Consider the following 23256-nt stretch of genomic DNA (forward strand, 5'->3'; position numbering starts at 1 on the left):
ACCGGTTTGTCAAGTGGATAAAACGAATAACGCGAGCAGCTGCTCATGGGTCATCCGCTAAAATTTCATCCAGAGTACATGGCAGGCCAAGACCAGTGCGCAGTGTATTCAAATTCGGACAGGATGTTAAAATATGGCATATCGTCAGCAATTGCCCACACGGGCAGAAGGGCGCCGGCAGAGCCATCAGCAAATGGTGGTGGTTGAACCGGTAGTGTCCAATCTGTAACCGGGCCAAAACGACCTCCTCCCGCCGAGAAGGGCGTGAAGAGGCCGCCCACGCCGTGGGGAGAGGCTTCAAGGTCCGAAGCTTGTTTTCAGTAAGTGTAGACCAATCAGCTGGCCACAGCGATAAAATGCGCTGACAAATGACCCTGCTAAAATCAGATGAAGGCACACAACAAGAAGCTGTCTGAGGCTGGAGGACCGCAGCCTTGGTCGCGGCATCTGCAGCTTCGTTCCCAGGGATACCGACATGGCCAGGAACCCACATATAGGTAACTGGAGAACCGTCGTCCGCCAGCTGCTGAAGAGAGCGTTAGATGAGGTGCATCAAAGGGTGGACCAGATACGGATCACTGAGGCTCTGGATGGCGCTCAGGGAATCAGAGCAGATGACATAAGCAGAATGTCAGTGGCGGCGGATGTAAAGAACAGCCTGATAGAGGGCAAATAGCTCAGCTGTGAAGACTAAACAATGACCATGGAGCCGGTATTTGAAATTGTGTGCTCTGACAATAAAGTAACACCCGACACCATCATTGGTCTTAGAGCCATCTGTATAAATGATGATCGTAGTAAGGAACTTCGAACGAAGTTCGACACACCGCGAGCGGTATACCGAAGCTGGGGTAACCTCCTTTGGGAACGAGCTGAGGTCAAGGTGAACCTGAGCCTGGAGTGAAGGTGGCGTTTGGCTCTCGCCCACTCTAAAGGATGCAGGGAGTGGAAAATCAAGTTGCCGAAGGAGGCGACGAAAGTGAACTCCAAGGGGTAGCAGGGTAGATACAGACAACCCGTATTGATGGTTGAGAGAGTCGTCAAAAAAGGAACGATAAGACGGGTGGTCGGGCATCGATAATAGCCGACAGGCATACCGACAAAGCAGTGTATCATGCTGGTAGGTTAGTGGCATGTCACTGGCTTCAGCATGAAGACTCTTGGCAGTACTAGTATAGAACGCTCCAATCGCAATACGTAACCCCCAATGTTGTATGGAGTTGAGGCGGCGTAAGATGGACGGTCGTGCACAGGAGAATACAAAGCTCCCATAATCCAGCTTTGAGCGGATGATCGACCAATATGGGCGAAGTAGGATGGTTTGATCCGCTCCCCACGATGTACCGCTGAGAACAAGGACATTTAGGGAACGGGTACAACGGACAGCCAAATATGACATGTGGAGACCAGCTAAGTTTCTTGTCAAATGTAAGACCTAAAAATTTTGTTGTCTCCATGAACGGGAGAGCAAAGGGACCGAGATGTAAGGACGGTGGGAGAAACTCTTTGTAGGGCCAGAAGTTAATACAGACCGTCTTGTCAGCAGAAAAACAGAAGCCATTGGCGACACTCCAGTAGTAAAGACGGTCAAGACAACGATGAAGACAGTGCTCCAGGAAAAATGTACGCTATGCGTTGCAGTAGATGGTAAAATCGTCCACAAAAAGGGAGCCTGATACATCAGCTGGGAGGCAATCCATTATTGGATTGATCGCTATGGCGAAGAGAGTGACGCTCAAAACTGAGCCCTGTGGCACTCCATTCTCAAGGCGTCGGACAGGACAGAACCCACACATACCCTGAACATTCTATCCATTAAAAATGCATGAATAAAAGGAGGGAGGCGACCGTGAAAGCCCAATGCATGCATGGTGAGGGGAATGCCCGCCCTTCTCCAAATCAAAGAACACAGCCACTGTCTGGCGATTCCGCAATAAGTTATTCAAAATGGAGGTCGACAAGGTAACCAGATGGTCAACAGCAGAGCGGCGCCTACAAAATCCATGTTGTACATAGGTAAGTAGGCGTAGAGATTCGAGCAGCCAAACCAAACGAGAGTTAATCATTCATTCCATCACCTTACAGACACTCCCTGGTAAGGGAAATGGGTCGATAACTGGAAAGCAAGTGCTTGTCCTTCCCCGGCTTAGGAATTGGGACAACAATAGATTCGTGCCAACATGTGGAAACATGACCCTCAATCCAGATGCAATTATAAATACGAAGAAGAAAACCTTTACCCACTGGAGAAAGGTTCGTCAGCATTTGAATATGAATAGAATCAGGCCCCGGAGTGGAGGACCGTGACCGGGCAAATGCACTTTCTAGTTTCCACACGGTGAATGAGGTATTATAACTTTCATGATTCGAGGAGTGGAAGTTAGGTGGCCTTGCCTCCTCTGCCTGTTTTCAGGGGAGGAAGGCAGAGTGCTAATGAGCGGAGCTTGAAACCTCTGCGAAAAATCGGCCGAAGGCATTGGAGACATCCTCAGGGGCCACAAGCACGTCAATCGTGACCGTCAAGCCAGAAACTTGTGAGTGGACCTTAGTGCAAGATAGCCGGCGCACACTTCCCCAGACAACAGAAGAAGGATTAAAACTGTTGAAGGAGCTTGTGAAAGCACCCCAGCTGGCTTTCTTTAATAACATGACGACACTGCGCACGTAATCGTTTATGACTAATACAATTCGCCATCATAGGGTGGTGTTTAAAGGTGCGTAAAGCACGTAGACGAGCACGTATAGTGTCTCTACATGCTGCGGTCCACCAGGGGACTGGTACGCAATGTGGAGAAGATGTAGTATGAGTGATGAAATATTCAGCAGCAGTGAGAATGACTTCCGTGAGGTGTGCGACCTAACTATCACAGCTTGCGAAGTTTTTATCCTGAAATGTCACCCTGGAAGAGACGAGCCCCAAATCTGATCTGGAGATGTTCCAACTAGTTGAGCAAGGAGATGGGGTATGATGCAGGAGATGGATAGCACAAGGGAAGTGCTCTCTCGAATACGTATCATAAAGAGCATACCACTCAAACCGATGTGCAAGTTGGGTAGTACATATAGAGAGGTCTAAATGGGAATAGGTGTGAGTTGTGTCCGAAAGAAAAGTAGGAGCACCAGTATTGAGACAGACAAGATTGAGGTGGTTGAAAAGGTCTGCTCACAGGGAGCCTCTCGGGCAGGATGCTGGAGACAACCAAAGGGGATGGTGTGCATTGAAGTCTCCAGTCAACAAAAGTGGTGCAGGTAGTTAAGCAATAATTTGCATCATGTCTGCCCTAATAATGGCAGACGATGATGGAGTGTAAACAGTAAAAATGGAAAATGTAAAAGTGGGGAGAGTAATTCGGACGGCAACTGCCTGCATATTGATGTGCAATGTGATGGGATCATAGTAGATATCATCCCGGACCAGCAACATAACCCCTCCATGAGCCGGAATAACTGCCACATGGGGTAGGTAAAAAGCACAGAGGTACAGTGTGCCAAGTAAACATGATCGCATGGACGTAGCTTCGTTTCCCGGAGAGCTACTATGAGTGGACAGTGCAAGCGTAGCACCAACTTTAAGTCCTCTCGGTTGGAGCGAATGCCACGAATATTCCAATGAAGAAGTGCCATCATGAGAAGAAAAAGAAAAAGGAGAAGCAAGAAGGGGTCACCTCGAAGGCCGCTGAGGGCCTGGCTTCGAGCGAGCACTGCTGCCGCTATCAATAGGCGCAGAATCATCGTCCATTTTTTCAAGAGGTTCGTCGGCCACCATGTTAAGATGGTCCGGAGGGGGAGCTTCCTCCGCCGGTGAACGGCCAGATGTTCGGCTACCAGCAGTGCGGCCAGGCAAAACGGATGACGGCCTGGGGCGCAGGAGAAGAAACACGCTGTGGTGAAGAAGGAGAACTTTTCTTCCTATGAGCCTTCTTGGAAGGTCGTTTAGTCAAAGTACTGGTCGAAAGCTGGGAGTCCGGGGTATGTAAGGAGTCTTCACGGGACGGTTCCTTCTTGAAGGCCCGTGCATCTGACTTCTGGGTCTTAGTCTTGGCAGAAGCTGATCAAGGTGCTTGTGTCTTAGGGGTGATGGGAAGAAGAGGAGACGTTGACTGGGTGATCTTAGCACTGGCCGAACGGACGACTGTAGCGCTGAAGGTCAGATCGCAAGTCTGCGTCGATACCTCCCTGATAGGCTGAGGAGAGCCGAGGATGGTACTGCATTTCCCCGCTGGGAGCAGCGTGGGCTTCCTACTACGAAAAAGCTTGCTAGCAGCTGAGGTGGACACTTTCTCTTTGACCCCGAATTTCCTGTATACAGCGTTCATCCTTGTAGATGGGACAGTCGCGAGCCGAGGATGGTACTGCATTTCCCCGCTGGGAGCAGCGTGGGCTTCCTACTACAAAAAAGCTTGCGAGCAGCCGAGGTGGACACTTTCTCTTTGACCCCGAATTTCCTGTATACAGCGTTCATCCTTGTAGATGGGACAGTCGCGAGAGGACGCCGCATGGTCACCCTGACAGTTCACGCAATGAGGAGATGGAAGTAGACAGTCACCCTCAAGGGCGTCCCTGCCACAAGTGAAGCATTTAGCTGCATTATAGCAAGACTGGTGGATGTGATTAAAATGCTGACACTGGTAACAGCACGTAGGTGTTGGGACATAGGGGCAAACAGAAATAACCTCATAGCCCGTTTTGATGTGCGACGGCAGCTGAACACTATTAATGGTCAAGAAAAGTGCCCGGGTCGGACAACGTCATTGACGACCTCGTTCATGACTATGGACAGCCGTCATGCCCTTATCAGCGAGGAAAGACTGAATCTCTTCGTCAGTCAATCCGTCGAGTGATCTAGCAGATACCACACCATGCGACGAATTCAGAGTGCGGTGAGCCTCCAACCGGACAGGGAATGTGTACAGGAGTGTGGCCCAAAGGAGTTTTTGTGCCTGAAAGGTGGTCTCAGTTTCCAACAACAAGGTACCATTATGCACCTTGGTACAAGACTTGACAGGCCCTGCTATGCACCTACACCCTTCTGAATAACGAAAGGGTTGACAGATGAAAAATCCTTTCCGTCCTCAGATCTAGAAACTACGAGGAACTTTGGGGCAGGCGGTAGTACTTTTGTCACTGGTGGCTGGCGGCTGGTCAAGTTTCTGTTTTTGGGCAGAAGTCGAGAGAGAAGATGAAGAGAAATCCATTACGGATGAATCCCCCACGATTGCCAGCATCACCGATGGCGCGTTCCTTCCTTGTGGGGTCCCTCTCAGAGGGCGCTCCCGCCTTAGGTGAATGTTTACACCTCCAGAGAAACAGACGGAGGGACCAATTGGCATGGTCGGAAGGTGTCAACTCGGGTAATCACCCCTCCCCAGGCCAGGCCTTTACCAGGGGGTATGCACGGGCCCTACTTGTCTACTCAGGGTGGGGAATTACGCTTTACCCCATCACCGGCTATGTGTGAGAACATGTGGATTGGACTTCAGGCAAGCACAGGGAGGATGGAAGAATAGGAAAAAAAAGGAGAGAGGGAGAGAAAAGACAGACTGTCTCAAACGGCGAGGCGGAGACCATAAGGTGGACAAGAAGGCAAGGTAAAAAGTAAGGAAGACAGTGAGAGTGGGAGAAGGACAAAGGAAGGAAGAAACCAGAATAAGCGAAAAACCAAAATGACCACAAATGTAAGTCGTTGAACTGTCCATTTCCAGACACACGCGCAATCTACCACCTTGAGGGGGAGGGACTCCTTTTAGTCGCCTCCTACGACAGGCAGGAATACTCCAGACCCGCAGGGGGGGGGGGGGGGGCGAGGGAAGGGAAGTGTGATAGGATAGCTGTTAATTTCTGTATACATAAATGATCTGGTGGACAGGGTAAGCAGCACTCTGCAGCTGTTTGTTGAAGATGATGTGGTGTATGGGAATGTGGCACAGTTGGGTGACCATAGGAGAGTACAAGATGACTTAGACAAAATTTTAGTTGGTGCTAGCTAGTTCTAAATATAGGAAAGTGAAAGTTAATGTGTATGAGTAAGAAAAACAAACCCATAATGTTTGAATACAGCATTAGTAGTTTGCTGCTTGCTACAGTCACTTTGATTAAATATCTACATACAACTTTGCAAGCAGTATGAAATGGAATGAGCATGTAAGGATTGTAGTAGGGAAGGTGAATGGTTGACTTCAGTGTATTGGCAGAAATTTATGAACGGTTGGTTCGTCTATAAAGGATATTGCATATATGACACCTGTGTGACAAACTGTTAAGTACTGTTCAAGTATATGGGATCTGCACCAGGTCAGATTAAGGGAAGACATCGAAGCAATTCAGAGGCAGGCTGCTATATTTGTTACCAGTACGTTCAAACAACACACACACATTATGAAGGTGCTTCAGGAACTCAAATGGGGAATCCCAGAAGGGAGGGTAACGTTCTTTTCAAGGAGCACGAGTGACAAAATTGGGAAGAATGGCATTTGAGGCTGACTGCAGAACGATTCTAGTGCTGCAATGAACATTTCCCATAATGGCCTTGAGGATAAGATCAGAAAGATTGGCGATCATATGGAGACAGACACACAGTTGTTTTTCCCTTGCTGCATTTGTGAGTGGAACACGAAAGGAAATGGCTAGTAGTAGTACAGGGTGCCCTCCACCACACATCACATGGTAGCTTGAAGAATATGGGTGTAGATGTTACTGCTAGTGAACTTCTCAAACTAGCACTTCATATGTACATTTTGCTAAGGCTCTGAGATCAAAGTTTAGTGTGACAGTAAAGTCATATGGTCGCGTATAACAGGTGCATGTGAAATGAAGTTAATTGTTGGATGTTTTTACTGGCAACCTGATTCTGCTGTGACAACTGTAGGGTCATTCAAAGAAGGTCTATGGTCAACATTGTGTAAATACCCAGATCCTGCAATACTAGTTGGAGGCGACTTTAACCTGCCACATATAGACTAGGATGTTTATGGGTCCATTGTGTGTAGGGGGGAGGGGGCAGTACAGACAGACAGTCATGTGAAATACTTCTGAAAATGTTTTCTGAAAATTGACTTCAGCAGCTAGCTTGGCAGCCCACATGCAATGGAAATATCTTAGATGTTATAGCTACAAACAGACTGGACCTTATTGACAATGTCAGTATAGAAATGGGGATTAGCAATCATGTCATTATAGCAACTACAATTACGAAAGTTAATAAATCAGTCAAGAAGGCTAGGAGAGTGTTTCTGCTAGATAGAGCACATAAGCAGTTATCAGCATCTCACTTGGACAGTGAATTGGTATCACTTAGTTCTGGTAAGATGGATGTAGAGGAATTATGGGCAAAGTTTAAGCAGATTGTAAATCATGGTCTGGAGAGTTATGTGCCTAGTAAGCAGAGAAAGGATGGAAAAGGCCCACCATGGTTCAATACAGAAATTTGCAATAAAAGAAATTATTCGCCTAGTTAAGGGAGACAAAAATTTAGTAGTCATGGGGGACTGGAATGTGATCGTAGGGAAAGGAGGAGAAGGAAAAGTAGTAGATGAATATGGAATGGGTTAAGTAATGAAAGAGGAATCTGGCTCGTAGACTTTTGCACAGAGCGTAGTTTAATCATAGCTAACATTTGGTTTAAGAATCATGAAAGAAGGTTGTATATGTGGAAGAGGCCTAGAGACACTGGAAAATTTTCATACAGAGATTTAGGAACCCGGTTCTAAATGTTAAGACATTTCCAGGGGCAGATGTCGACTCTGAATACAATTTTTTGGTTATCAACTATAGATTAAATCTGAAGCAACTGCAAAAAGGTGGGAATTTAAGGAGACGGGACCTGGATAAACTGAAAGAACCAGAGGTTGTAGGGAGTTTCAGAGAGAGAATTAGGCAATGATTGACAAGAATGTAGGAAAGAAATACAGTAGATGACGAATGGGTAGCTTTGAAAGATGAAATAGTGAAAGCAGCAGACGATCAAGTAGGTAAAAAGACAAGGGCTAGTAGAAATCCTTGGTTAACACAAGAAATATGAATTTAATTGATGAGAGGAGAAAATATGAACACACAGTAAATAAAGAAGACAAAAGAAATAAAAATGTCTCAAAAATGAGATCAACAGTAAGTGCGAAATGGCTAAGCAGGGATGGCTAGATGGCAAATGTAAGGATCTAGAGGCATATATCACTAGCGGTCGGATAGATACTGCCTACAAGAAAATTAAAGAGACCTTTGGAGAAAAGAGAACCACTTGTATGAATATCAAGAGCTCAAATCGAAAACCAGTTATAAGTGAAGAAGTGAAAGCAGAAAGATGGAAGGAGTATATAGAGGGTCTATACAAGGGCAATGTACTTGAGGGCAATGTTATGGAAGTGGAAGAGGACATAGATGAGGATGAAATGGGAGAAATGGTACTGCATGAAGAATGTGACAGGGCACTGAAAGACCTAAGTCGAAAAAGGCCCTGGAGTAGATAACATTCCCTTGGAACTATTGACACCCTTGGGAGAGCCTGCCATGACAAAACTTTACCATATGTTGAGCAAGATGTACGAGACAGGAGAAATACCCTCAGACTTCAATAAGAATAAAGTAATTCCAATCCCAGAGAAAGCAGGTATTGACAGATGTGAAAATTACCAAACTATCAGTTTAATAAGTCACGGCTGCAAAATACTAACACAAATTCTTTACAGATGAATGGAAAAACTGATAGCCAAAATTGAGGAAGATCAGTTTGGATTCCGTAGGAATGTTGGAACACGCGAGGCAATACCGACACTACGACTTATCTTAGAAGAAAGATTAAGAAAAGGCAAACCTATGTTTCTAGCATTTGTAGACTTTTGACAATGTTGACTTGAATACTCTTTCAAATTCTGAAGGTGGCAGGGGTCAAATACAAGAAGCGAAAGGCTATTAATAATTTGTACAGAAACCAGATGGCAGTTATGAGAGTCGAGGGGCATGAAAGGTAACCAGTGGTTGGCAAAGGAGTGAGACATGGTTGCAGCCTATCCCTGGTGTTGTTCAATCTACATATTTAGCAAGCAGTAAAGGAAACAAAAGAAAAAAAAATGGAGAAGGAATTAAAATAAATGGTGACGTAATAAAAAATTTGAGGTTTGCTGATGACATTGTAATTCTGACAGAGAGCAAAGAGCCTGGAAGACCAGATGGACAATGTCTAGAAAGGAGGATATAAGATGAACATCAACAAAAGCAAAACAAGGATAATGGAATGAAGGTGAAGTAAATCAGGCAATGCTGAAGGAACTAGATATGGAAATGGGACACTTACAGTAGTAAATGAGTTTTACTATTTGTGGAGCTAAGTAACTGATGATGGTCGAAGTAGAGAGGATATAAAATGTAGACTGGCAATGGTAAGGAAAGTGTTTTGGAAGAAGGGAAATTAGTTAACACTGAGTATAGATTTAAGTGTCAGGAAGTATTTTCTGAAAGTATTTGTATGAAGTATAGTCATGTGTGGAAGTGAAACATGAACGATAAATAGTTTAGACAAGAAGAGAATAGATCATGTAACTAATGAGGAAGTACTGAATAAAACTGGTGAGAAGAGAAACTTGTAGTGCAGCTTGACTGGAAGAAGGGATTGGTTGGTAGGACATGTTCTGAGGCATCAAGGGATCACCAATTTAGTATTGGAGGGAAGCGTGGAGGGTACAAATCGTAGAGGGAGACCAGGGGACAAATACACTAAGCAGATTTAGAAAGATGTAGGTTGCAGTAGTTACTCGGAGATGAAGGAACTAGCACAGAAAAGAGTAGCATGGAGAACTGCAACAAACCTGTCTCTGGACTGTAGACCACAAAAACAACAACAGCAACAACAAAAAACAACCCGAACTTTTGTTAGCTGCAGAATCCTCAGTTCAAATATAATAAACTTTCTTGAGACCGAGAAGCGTATGTCCACCAACCAGCATGGTTTTATCAAGCAATACTCGTGCAAAACTCTGCATACTGAGAACTACAGATGAAGGGCAACGGGCAGATTCCATACTTCTACATTTCTGGAAATAATTTGAAACAGTGCCCCACTGCAGGCTTTTAATGAAGGTACAAGCATATGGAGTGAGTTCAGAGATATTAGAGTGGCTTGAAGACTTCTTAAATAAGAGAACACAGTATGCTGATTTGGCGGAGAGGGTTGGCAGCAATCTGTGAATGTTTGCTGATGGTGCCATGGTGTACGGTAAATTATAGAAGTTGGGTGACTGTAGGAAGATACAAGAAGACAATAGAATTTCAGATGGTGTGATGAATGGCAGCTAGCCCTAAATATGGAAAATGTAAGTTAATTCGGATGAGTAGGAGGACTCAACCTGTAATGTTTGGATGCAGTATTGCTAGTGTCTGGCTTGACACAGTCAAGTTGTTTAAATATCTGGGCATAATGTTGCAAAGTGATATGAGGTGGAACGAGCATGTGAGCACTGTGGTAGGGAAGGTGAATGATTGATCTCTGTTTATTGGGAGGATTTCAGGGAAAATTTTTTTTACCTGTAAACAAGACCGCATATAGGCCGCTGGTGTGGTCTGGAGTACTGCTGGAGTATTTGGGATCTGTACCAAGTCGGAATGAAGGAAGACATCGAAGCAATTCAGAGGCAGGCTGCTAGATTTGTTACCACAGGTTCAAACAACATGCAAGTGTTACGGAGATGTTTCAGGATCTCAAATGGGAGTCTCTGGAGGGAAGGCGACAATATTTCCGAGAAACACAATTGAAAAAAATTAGAGACCTGGCATTTGAAGCTGACTGCTGAACGATTCTACAGCTGCTAACATACACTGTGCATAAGGACCATGACGACACAATATGAGAAATTAGGGCCCATATGAGGCATATGGACAGTCGCTTTTCCACCACTCCATTTGTGAGTGGAACAGAAAAGGAAATGACAAGTAGTGGCACATGGTACCTCCAACATGCACAGTACGGTAGCTTGGGGAGTAAAGATTAACAGAAAGCAAAGATTACTGCTGGAGATTGTACAGAGTCCAACTAGAACACAACACAGCCTTTTTTTACATGTTAGTGCTGTCTTTATCTTCCAGCACTACCCATGGTGTGCACATTTATCACTACATTCAAACAGTTTGTCAAATTCATTTCCTGGCAATGAAGAAAACAATATAAAAGCTCAGTATTTATTGAAGGCTTTCATGATCAGGTATCTTAGCTGCTGGTGAACCTCCCGGCTTATACGGCCGCAGTGCATGAAGCGTTTTTGTTCCTGACATTTCGTTCTGAGTTGTGTTGGAAATCTTCAAAGATGCTCCTGGTTCCACAGTCTCGAACCAGCAGAACCAGGGGCACTTCCGGAGATGTCCAGCACAGCTCTGGATGAAACGCTAAAAAAGGGAAAGTTTCATGGACCACAGCTATACAACCCAGCAAACTCACAAGCTGCTAATGCATTATGGTTATATAGTTTAAATAACTCTATATATAAAACCAAGACTTTGATAAAAAGAATATTGGAGTTGGAGGAGATGTAATATAAAATGTTCCTATAATATCTTATTTGGCATTTTAACTACATCTGCAACTCTTATACTTATGCCTGTCAGTTGTTCACACTGTGGAAAATCATTTGCATATTAAAAAACTGAACACACTGGAAGTTACCATCCACACCCAGAGTCACAGAATTGTTGCAGCTCCTTTTTCACACAGTGCATTACACACTACAACTGCATAAAAATGCTATGCTACAGAAGTCCAGTACACACTTTTTATCCAAATCGAGTGTGTCTGAAGTGTATACCTCAAACAACATATACAATAATATTACTGAGTATCAGTACCAGAATGAAGTATATTTGAGAGAATTTTTTTCTGAGATACAAATGCATAAACTCAAAATAAAATTAACAACTTACAACAATCTCAAAACATGTAATTTTTGTTTTATTCCCTAATTATTTGTGATTAACATACCTGAAGTAGTCAGGCTTGAGAATATGATCTGTGCGGAATGTTTCTGTAACATATTTGTGGAAGTAAGTCGGAAATGGTAACTCCGAATCTAAATCATATACCAAACAACGGTCATCTGGAGTGTACAGGAAGAGTACATGATAATCCTGAAACACATGGAAAATTAAATAAATCAAGCACTTTCAAACTCACAGCCATTAAAAATATCAAAATACATCATTGCATTCCATCGTTAAAGGTCTGCTAATTCAAAATCCATTAAAATGGTTCAACCTTTTGTTGCTTCCATTCACAGATTTCAACTTTTGCCGCATGTCTTTCACAGAAAACCACGCACATTATGTAGGTTGTGATGTTATAAATTTTAAGAATAGAAAGATCACTATTAGAAATACTGAAAGCCAGTAACCACCTAACACAGAATGTATTAGATGAACAAATTTAATTTAGTGTTTCCCATCTGTTGATTTAAGTTAGACGAATATTAGGTTACACTTGTAAAAGCAGCTTTACTTTTCTTCTTTTGTTGAACGTAACTCTACAAATTATTTTTCATTTTTAATTACACATGACTGTTTCTATGTGACACAGAAATTTAGTACTTTCCTTTGTAAACACTGTACATGACATTTTTGTATCTTTTGTACAAATAATATCTATAATTTTCATATAATTTTATCTGCATTTGCAACATTCAGTTGTGACCTGATGGTGGCCAGAGAAGCTGAAAGTCAGCTTATGACCTACTAAATATAATTTTGCAGAACATTACGAAATAGTGTTCCCTCTCTAATATTGCTGTCATGTTCAGCCAAGTACCAACGGAAATTTCTGTTAATTTTTCCAATTTCAATTGTTTTCTGATTGTAAAAAAAATGGGCAGTTTCAAAATACAGATTACAGCATTATTTTTTACAATATGGTCCACACTAATTTCATTTAAAATTAAACAGAATAAATCTTGTTGCCCCCATACAAAAGACATTTGTGAAAAAGTGTAAGGAAGTAAATGATAGAGGGATAAAATAATTTTTCCAGATTATTTTATCAAGACTAGTCAGAAGGCCATTTAGGACAGTGGGTCATTTTCACATTGGTAGGAAAGTAGTATCCAGAATGAGATTTTCACTCTGCAGCGGAGTGTGCGCTGATATGAAACTTCCTGGCAGATTAAAACTGTGTGCCCGACCGAGCCTCGAACTCGGGACCTTTGCCTTTCGCGGGCAAGTGCTCTACCAACTGAGCCACCGAAGCACGACTCACGTCCGGTACTCACAGCTTCACTTCTGCCAGTATCCGTCTCCTACCTTCCAAACTTTACAGAAGCTCTTCTGCGAACCTTGCAGAACTAGCACCCATGAAAGAAAGGATACTGCGGAGACATGGCTTAGCCACAGCCTGGGGGATGTTTCCAGAATCAGATTTTCACTCTGCAGCGGAGTGTGCACTGATATGAAACTTCCTGGCAGATTAAAACTGTGTGCCTGACCGAGACTCGAACTCAGGACCTTTGCGTTTCGCAGGCAAGTGCTCTACCAACTGAGCTACCCCAGCACGACTCACGCCCGGTACTCACAGCTTTACTTCTGCCAGTATCTCGTCTCCTACCTCCGCTATATCCTTTCTTTCAGGAGTGCTAGTTCTGCAAGGTTCGCAGAAGAGCTTCTGTAAAGTTTGGAAGGTAGGAGACGAGATACTGGCAGAAGTAAAGCTGGGAGTACTGGGCGCGAGTCGTGCTTCGGTAGCTCAGTTAGTAGAGCACTTGCCCTTGAAAGGCAAAGGTCCCGAGTTCGACTCTCGGTCGGGCACACAGTTTTAATCTGCCAGGAAGTTTCAGAAAAGTAGTAGTTGTGGTAGCTTTATTCATCTATAGATCTCTTTTGAAAAGGATATAGGACACATTAAAGTATTCACAAATTTAGATCAATTTAAAATTAGCTAATTCGTATACATATATATTTACAGACTTCTAGTTAGAGACAATCATTAGATTTACTCCTCGTATACTTTTTTCTAGAAATAACTTATTAAATAATGAAGTAACTTCCCATTTGCTATCCCGGAGAACTAAGTCAGCATCTTTCCATAATGAGTGAGATGTTGAGCTCAGAAAGAGGAATACATGTTAGTATTATGCTAAGCATCGCTTGGGGGTAAGTATTTCTAAAAAAAAAGAAAGAGAAGGTGTTATGTGGAATGTTGGATATTTTGTAATTGTTGTTATTATTATTATTATTATTTTGTATAACATTTTTTATCAAACCCCTACTCTGTTTTAGCTAAGTAATCCTTCAATGTATAAAACGTATTGCATAACAGGTACTTTTTACTTGCCTTTTTAAATAAGTATATTTTGGTAATTTCTTCAATCTCTTTTGGTAATTTATTGTATAGTTCTATTCGTTGGTAGAAAATGCTGTTTTGAGTTTTGTCTTTTTTTTCTTGGTAAATGTAAGTAGAGACTATCTCTTGTTGCATGGTCATGGACAGAGCTGTTTGTACAGTAATTACCAATGTTATTTTTGATGTGTACAACTGACTGGTAAATTTATTCACATGGAGCAGTTAAAATCCCCATTGTTCTGAACAGATCTTTACAATGAGCTCGGCTATTATTTTTGGTTACAATTCTTATGGCTCTTTTCTGGAGTTTGAAAATTGTGTTAATTGTCATTTTTCCTCTTCCAAACTGAAATTCATGGCATTCGTTTTCTTTATGTTCAATGTGACTTTATTACTTATTGACCAATCATAAACTTCCTAGAGAGTTTCATTTGCTTTCTCGGCAAGGAATTCTCTTGTTTTCTCAGTGACTATAATATTGCTGTCTTCAGCTAAGAGGATTTTTTCACCACGAGTAACACTACTGGGAAAGTCATTCATGTATATCAGGAACAGTATTGGTCCTAATATGCTACCTTGCGGAACACCTATATTAATGTATTTTGGTTCTGGTAAGTGTTTTACTAAATGTTTGGATCTATTTGAAGTATGTGTTATCTCTACTCTATGTACCCTATCTGTTAGGTACGATCAAGTTGTTTGCTACCTATCTTATTCCTAATGCTTCCAATTTATTTAACAGAATCTTGTGGTCGACTGTATCAAACGCCTTAGAAAGATCCAAAAATATGCCTGTGACACACTCATCTTTATCAAGAGCATCAAGTACAACTTTAGTGAATTCTACTATGGCTGACTCCATATTTTTGCCACTTCGGAAACAAAACTATGATTCGTTTGTAACAACTACAACTTAATTTCATGTCACTGGAAAGATAAAAGAATCACCTATGATATAAAATTACTACAATGCTGGAGTCATGCATACAAATATAAACAAATGCCAAATGAAAGTCATTTCTACACACCTATTTTCTCTAAATTTCAGAAACTTTTTCACCAAAAATCACAAGTTTCATCTCAATGTTTGTATTGCATAACGACTATTATCAAACTTTTCAATATAATAATATTTAACAACATAAATCTGAGAAGTTTGTGGCACAACTTGACCAGAAGAAGGGATTGGTTGGTAGGACATGTTCTGAGGCATCAAGGGATCACCAATTTAGTATTGGAGGGCAGCGTGGAGGGTAAAAATCGTAGAGGGAGACCAAGAGATGAATACAATAAGCAGATTCAGATGGGTGTAGGTTGCAGTAGGTACTGGGAGATGAAGGTGCTTGCACAGGATAGATTAGCGTGGAGAGCTGCATCAAACCAGTCTCAGGACTGAAGACCACAACAACAACAACATTTGTCAAGTTAATATAGCTTCAACTTAATATTCATTTAAATAATCAGGTTACATGTTGCAAGCTTTAATTACAATAATTACGTTGTCTCACAAGCTGCAACATTGTCTTGAATAAAACTGTGACCCATATACACAATAAGTTTCCTTTAATTTATGTATATGGTCACAACTTTTTTTTAACAGATTACCGGTTTCGGTCTTTAATGACCATCATCAGATCTGTTTTAAAAAAACATTATTTCTTTGTTTCTATAAAACATCCGATGATGGTCATTATAGATTGAAACCGGTGACCATAGACATAAACTAAAGGAAACTTATTAATTATGTTGTCTACAGTGGTAAAATTTTACATAACATCTACATCCATACTCCGCAAGCTACCTGACGGTGTGTGGTGGAGGATACCTTGAGTACCTCTGCCAGTCCTCCCTTCTATTCCAGTCTCGTATGTTCGTGGAAAGAAAGATTGTCGGTATGCCTTTCTCTCTCTCTCTCTCTCTCTCTCTCTCTCTCTCTCTCTCTCTAACATGACGGTGTGTGGTGGAGGATACCTTGAGTACCTCTACCAGTCCTCCCTTCTATTCCAGTCTCGTATGTTCGTGGAAAGAAAGATTGTCGGTCCACAATGAGGGCTGTGCTAATGGCCGTTGGTGTGATGGCATGAGCAAATGCAGGAGGGTGCACGGCTTGTGAGTGTAGAGCATTTCGGCCAGACTCCGATTCCTCATTGACGTAAAGCTGTAGTAACTCAAGAAACTTTTAACGGCATTGTCCATCATCATTTGAACCTCGAATATGTGGACGAGGCATTCTGCTTTGCTGTTAGACTGGGGTGGAAAGAAGGAGCAGCCACATGGTGAAATGCCTTCCTTGATGGGCGCACAACTCGTGGAAGGTCTGAGATGCAAACCGTGGATCTTAATCTGTCAAGCGTATAAGGCAGTCCTTCAGCATTCAAGAAATAAAACAGGAGTAAGCTACTGAATTACAAACCCTTATCACTAACCTTAATTTGGCGTAGGATTTTGGACATATACTGTCCACTAACATTATGAATCACCTCGAACAGAACAATTTACTGACAAATAGCCCATATGAATCCAGAAAATATCATTATTATGAAATACAAGCAGCTCTTTATTCTCACGAAGTACTGAGTGCTGTTGACAGGGGATGTCAAATTAATTCCATATTTGCAGATTTCCAGAAGGCTTTTGACACAGTTTCTCAAAGCGACTTCCAATCAAATTATGTGCCTATGGAGTATCATCTCAGTTCTGTGACTATATTCACCATTTCCTATTAGACATGTCACAGTTTGTAGTACCTGATGGAAAGTCACTAAGTAACTCAGACGTATCTGGTATTCCCTGAAGAAGTGTCACATGCCCTCTGTTTTTCCTCATCAAAATAAACAATTTAGGAGGTAATCTGAGCAGTCCTCTTAGCTGATTTGCAGACGATGCCATTATTTACAGTCATTTGAAGTCCTCAAATTATCAAAACAAACCGCACAATGATTTAGACAAGATAACTATATAGTGAAAAAGTTGCAATTGACTAAATCGTGAAAAGCAACATGACAATGTAAGGACTTAATCCTGACCCGCCAAGTTGCATTTCAACCCAGCAGTATGTAAGACCATAAACAAGGTACATAAGTTACATAAATGCTCTTTCATCAATGCACCCACGATGACGATATTGAGATAGTTGATGCAACCTGGAATGAATATTGTCAGTTGTTCCAAACAATGCTGAAAAATTGCTGGGTCACTTCCCACACTGAATGGTTGGTGCTGATATTGCTACAACCTGAAGATGTGTTAATCACAAGAAGCCTTTTAGAATTCTCATCAAACAGAACCTGTAAACAGGCTTCAGATATACCAATTTTGGAGACAAATTGCCAACCTCCTCCCACCCACATCCATCCCTCTGCTGGCAACTTTAGTGATAATTCATCCAGATGGGGCAAAGGGTAGGTGTTGATGGAAGAGTGAGCATTAATTGGCACTTTTAAACTCAGAGAGGAAAAGCTGACTAGTCAGTTTAACAATCACAACGGGAGTAGCCCATTTACTCTATGTAATCAGTTGTATGACGACCAATAATGTCAACTTATCCAATTCTGATTTCAATTTATCGCACAAAGCACATGAACAGGGTGTGCATGGAGAAAATGTAGCCACACCATAGGTTTTAGGGTAATGCAGGCCACAATTAGTGGCACAACCTAACCCTTCCAAAAAATAGATGAGAACACACTCTACAGAGAATGTAACAGCTGTATGGGACCTGGACTGAAACGAGGCTCGCCATACTCTAAATGGAAAAACCAAAAGCAGTGAAAGCATTCAGACTGATACAACTGTCAGCACCAGCATCATCCACTATAAAGAAAGTCAAGGAACGAACCAGAGATTTACACTGTGGGAGCAGTAAATTTCCCCAAAACTGGAACATTGTGCTTGTTGTAACTCACCAAACATTGAGTAACAGGAGAAAATGCCAGAGCCCAAACACACATCAGTTTGCGAGTTAAAAAATAAAAGAAATATCGTGGCTGCACCCGTGTCCACTTGCAGTCTGAGCACTTTGTTCATCATTCACAATTAAATGAACAGTTTGTTATGAGTTGTACGCATTGGAGACAATTAACATCCACAGCCATATGAGGGTCCTGGGAACAACGCAGTCACCTTATGTCCATTTCCCCTCCAGTTGTTGCATGTCGCCCAGTGCTTAGGGGCATGTGGTCTTGTCATGTTGCACGAAACAGTTTGGTCAAGATGGGAGGGTGGAGTACTGCCACTGTTGTTCTCGTTCGGCACAGAGCTGTCCAGTGCACTGGCCACATTTGTATGGCTGCCATGTTGTCCTCCCGCTGAGATCTGACTGAAATCTGACAACCAGGAACAGGAGCCACTGTGGAAATGTTACACCAAGCCTCAATCTGACCATCTGTAGCATGAGATAGCTCTAAAGATTTAGCAATATTTAACACATCAGCCTAAGAGGGAGCCTCACACTGTAGTGTGCACTGATGCACCTACTTGTCAGGAGCCAACCAAATTATGGCATCACAGGCCACAAAATCAGCAAGGGAATCGTGATCAGCAAGGGAATTGTGATTAGTATTGGTAACAAACTGCGACTGAGGCCATCAATTTTGGCTGCCCAAGCCTGGTAGGACTGTAGGGGCTGTTCACAACGACACTAGAAGCTGCAGTGGTGTGTGTGCATTTATGGTGATAATTTAACAACCTACACATTTTCTCAGACAAAAGCAATGCATGTTCATGAAATGGAGCTACTTGGCACAACAACTGGTAGATCTGAGGCAAAATCTTGAGACAGCGCTAAAGCCTTACACATGTTTACATTAGTGACACAAAATGCGAGGAAGTGCTGCTGAAGCCATTTCTGATAAGCCTCCCAGTCTTTGGCCGTATTGTCATGAGGGGAAAAGGGAGATGGGTTTGCCGACAGTGTGGGAGCCTCTACATCTACATGACTACTCTGTAATTCACATTTAAGTGCTTGGCAGAGGGTTCATCGAACCACAATCATACTATCTCTCTACCATTCCACTCCCAAACAATGTGCAGGAAAAACGAAAAACCAAACCTTTCTGTTCGAGCTCTGATTTCTCTCATTTTATTTTGATGATCATTCCTACCTATGTAGGTTGGGCTCAACAAAATATTTTCACATTCGGAAGAGAAAGTTGGTGACTGAAATTTCGTAAATAGAGCTCGCCACGACGAAAAAGTCTTTGCTTTAATGACTTCCATCCCAACTCACATATCATATCTGCCACCCTCTCTCCCCTATTACGTGATAATACAAAACGAGCTGCCCTTTTTGCACCCTTTCGATGTCCTCCGTCAATCACACCTGCTAAGGAGCCCAAACCCCGCAGCAGTATTCTAACGGGGTACGAACGAGTGTAGTGTAAGCTGTCTCTTTAGTGGACTTGTTGCATCTTCTAAGTGTCCTGCCAATGAAACGCAACCTTTGGCTTGATTTCCCCACAATATTATCTATATGGTCTTTCCAACTGAAGTTGTTTGTAATTTTAACACCCCGGTACTTAGTTGAATTGACAGCCTTGAGAATTGTACTGTTTATTTAGTAACCGAATTCCAACGGAACTCATGTGGATCACCTCACACTTTTCGTTATTTAGCGTCAACTGCCACCTGCCACACCATACAGCAATCTTTTCTAAATCACTTTGCAACTGCTACTGGTCTTCGGATGACCTTACTAGACGATAAATTACAGCATCATCTGCGAACAACCTAAGAGAACTGCTCAGATTGTCACCCAGGTCATTTACATAGATCAGGAACAGCAGAGGTCCCAGGATGCTTCCCTGGGGAACACTTGATATTACTTCAGTTTTACTCGATGGTTTGCCGTCTATTACTACGAACTGCGACCTTCCTGACAGGAAATCACGAATCCAGTTGCACAACTGAGACGATACCCCATAGGCCCGCAGCTTGATTGGAAGTCACTTGTGAGGAACGGTGTCAAAAGCTTTCCGGAAATCTAGAAATATGGAATCAACTTGAGATCCCCTGTCGATAGCTGCCATTACTTCATGCGAATAAAGAGCTAGCTGAGTTGCACAAGGACAACATTTTCTGAAACCATACTGACTACGTATCAATACATCGTTCCCTTCGAGGTTATTCATAATGTTTGAATACAGTATATGCTCCAAAATCCTACTGCAAACTGATGTCAGTGATATAGGTCGGTAGTTCGATGGATTACTCCTATTATCCTTCTTAAACACTGGTGCAGCCTGTGCAATTTTCCAATCTGTAGGTACAGATCTATCGGTAAGCGAGCAGTTGTATATGATTGCTAAGTAGGGAGCTATTGTACAGCGTAATCTGAAAGGAACCTAATCGGTATACAATCTGGACCTGAAGACTTGCCCGTATCAAACGATCTGAGTTACTTCGCAACCCCTAAGGTATCTACTTCTAAGAGACTCATGCTAGCAGCTGTTCATGTTTCAAATTCTGGAATATTCCATTCGCGTTCCCTGGTGAAGGAATTTCAGAAAACTGTGTTCAATAACTCCACTTTAGCGGCAGTCGTCAGTAACAGTACCATCGGCACTGCGCAGTGAAGGTATTGACTGCGTCTTGCCGCTTGTGTACTTTACATACAACCAGAATTTCTTCGGATTTTCTAGCAAATTTTGAGACAATGTTTCGTTGTGGAACCTATTAAAGGCATCTCGCATTTAAGTCCGTGCCAAATTTAGCCAATGTTCGGGATTTCGCGTGCTTTTTCTGTTGCCTCTGCAACAGCCTCTTTTGTCAATATGGCTTACAAGTTAATAATAGCAACCACAAGAGCCTGCTGCTGCTGCCGCCTGAGGAGAGATTTGTGCAATGCCTCTACAGTCAGAAGAACTGAAGGAACACCACATGTCACAAACTGTGTAATAATGTGAGACACAAATAAGATTGCAGCCACAATGAACCAAAGTTTATTCATCCACATACAAATGAAAAACAAACATAGAAGCATGTACAAGTAAACAGTAAGAATACGTCTGAGACCAAGTGCCTGCTGCACAGTCCTTATACAGAGGAAGGCTCACTAGAGAGTGAGCCAGCTGCCGTACTGTTTGCACAAGTACTGTGACCCACTGCAGACAACCTCTGATGGCCAGAACGTGCAGGAGCTGGTGGCGAATAATTTGAAGTTTAGCATACTGGTGGCTGGTGCCATGGTGCTTATCCAGATATTGCAAACTGGGTTACAGCAACTAGTAATGCTAGAATGGCAGGGCTCAGCAGTGTAGATACTTTGAAGAGATACGTATCCTTTCAAATTTTAATGGAAAAGCAATTTCCCGTGCCAGGAGGAAATTCAGATGTCTGCTGCTGAATAATATTTGTGTGTGCCACAAATCATTCTGCTATAGGTAAGTGGTTGTCTTTCCTTTATAAGGTGTTTGATAGGTAGAAGATATTTTTATTTTCAACATAACATTGTAAAACAGAGATCTAAGATACATATAGAGAACATACAGTACTTAGAAACTCAGCCATGAAAAATGTAACAAAGATCGACATGAACATAATACTAACATTGGCTACAAAATTACACTATAACTGGCCATAAAATACATTATTTGCTATCCAAGTTCCCGATGTCCATACTGCAGCTTCTCTTTTGTGCAAAGGTTTCTTTAATTTTGCATAACGCGGGCGAAAGTGTTTCCTTTTTAATATTTCCTTTTCCTGCTCTAGCCATTCCTGCTTCACAGTTGTGCACTTCCCATTAGTCTCTTTTTAGGTGTCTACTCTTTTTCAGCTCTTATTAGCAGCATTTCTTTCTTTTGAGCGATTAAATTTAATAGAGCGCTATCTAAGGACTCTTATTAGAATCATTTCGTTTAGTTGTTCCTGTCTAACAAAGCTACCCATTCCCTCTAAATTATTCTTTTGCTTATTTCAGTCATTTTTTTCTAATGCCTCTGCTGAAACTTTATGAACTCTGGTTGTTTTAACTTGTTCAGGACCCATCTCCTTAATTTTCTATTGTTTCTGCAACTGCTTCAGCTTTAATACTCAGATAGGCACATTTTAACTGAAACATGTTCAGCTACCATAACAGCAATCTGCAAAGCCTTCACTATGTGGCACTGCAAAATGCATGACTTGTCCCAGAACCCAAAAAGATTTTGGTCATATGTTAAGGCACTGTCAGTGGTGAAAAAATGTCTCCACATACTTATTTACGATACAGGAAGCAAACCAGGAAACAGCATAACAGAAGCCAACAGACAGAATTCGGTCTTCAAATGGTAATTCACATACAAAGATCAATGACTGCAGCATTTGCAGAATACCTGTACTGCTGCTAAGATGAATGACATAGCAATCAGTACTAGTCATGTTGAAAACAGCTTAAATTGCTAAAACACAGAAGCACTAGAGTCTGATGTTACCCCAGTCAAGTTTTGTACTGACTGTGAGTGGATCAATTTAATGTATCACAACTTTAATCAGTCATACCACTTAAATATTTGGGAGGAACAGTATGTACAGATATGAAGTGGGACCACCATATAGGCTCAGCTGTAGACAAAGTAAAACTGAGGCTACAACACAGCGAGAGAATACTGGGAAGCAGCATGTTTGCTATGTATGAGACTGCAAACAACACTTATGACCTATACTTGAATCCTGCTGAAGTGTGTGGGACACATGCCAGGTTGCTATAGGAAACGCTGAGTTGTACAAATGATGTATGTGAATGGTCACAACCATGTTTGTATGGGAAGGAGAGTAAAAGAAGTATTGAAAAATCTTAACTGGCACACTTGAAGAAAGACAACGATCATTTCATGATAATTTGTTCACAAATTTGAAGAACTGACTCAAGACAGAAACTGAATAATCTACAGTGCCCTGCATTTCTATCTTTTATAGAAATTACGTAGGTAAAGTCCGAAAGGTTACAATTTGCATAGTATCATATGAGCTGTCATTCTTCC

General features: G+C 42.1%; 1 protein-coding gene across 5 annotated transcripts in view; it reads right to left on the reverse strand.

The window, feature by feature from the left end:
• LOC126299201 (protein N-terminal glutamine amidohydrolase) overlaps nucleotides 1-23256 on the reverse strand; it is a 76435-nt gene that overhangs the window by 19275 nt on the left and 33904 nt on the right. For all 5 annotated transcript variants that reach the window (XM_049990984.1, XM_049990985.1, XM_049990988.1 and 2 more), the window contains exon 3: nucleotides 11957-12102. In XM_049990984.1, the coding sequence (XP_049846941.1) occupies nucleotides 11957-12102 (146 nt within the window). The remainder of the gene's footprint in view (nucleotides 1-11956; nucleotides 12103-23256) is intronic.

This window comes from Schistocerca gregaria, chromosome X (genome assembly GCF_023897955.1).
Source record: "Schistocerca gregaria isolate iqSchGreg1 chromosome X, iqSchGreg1.2, whole genome shotgun sequence".
NCBI lineage: Eukaryota > Metazoa > Arthropoda > Insecta > Orthoptera > Acrididae > Schistocerca > Schistocerca gregaria.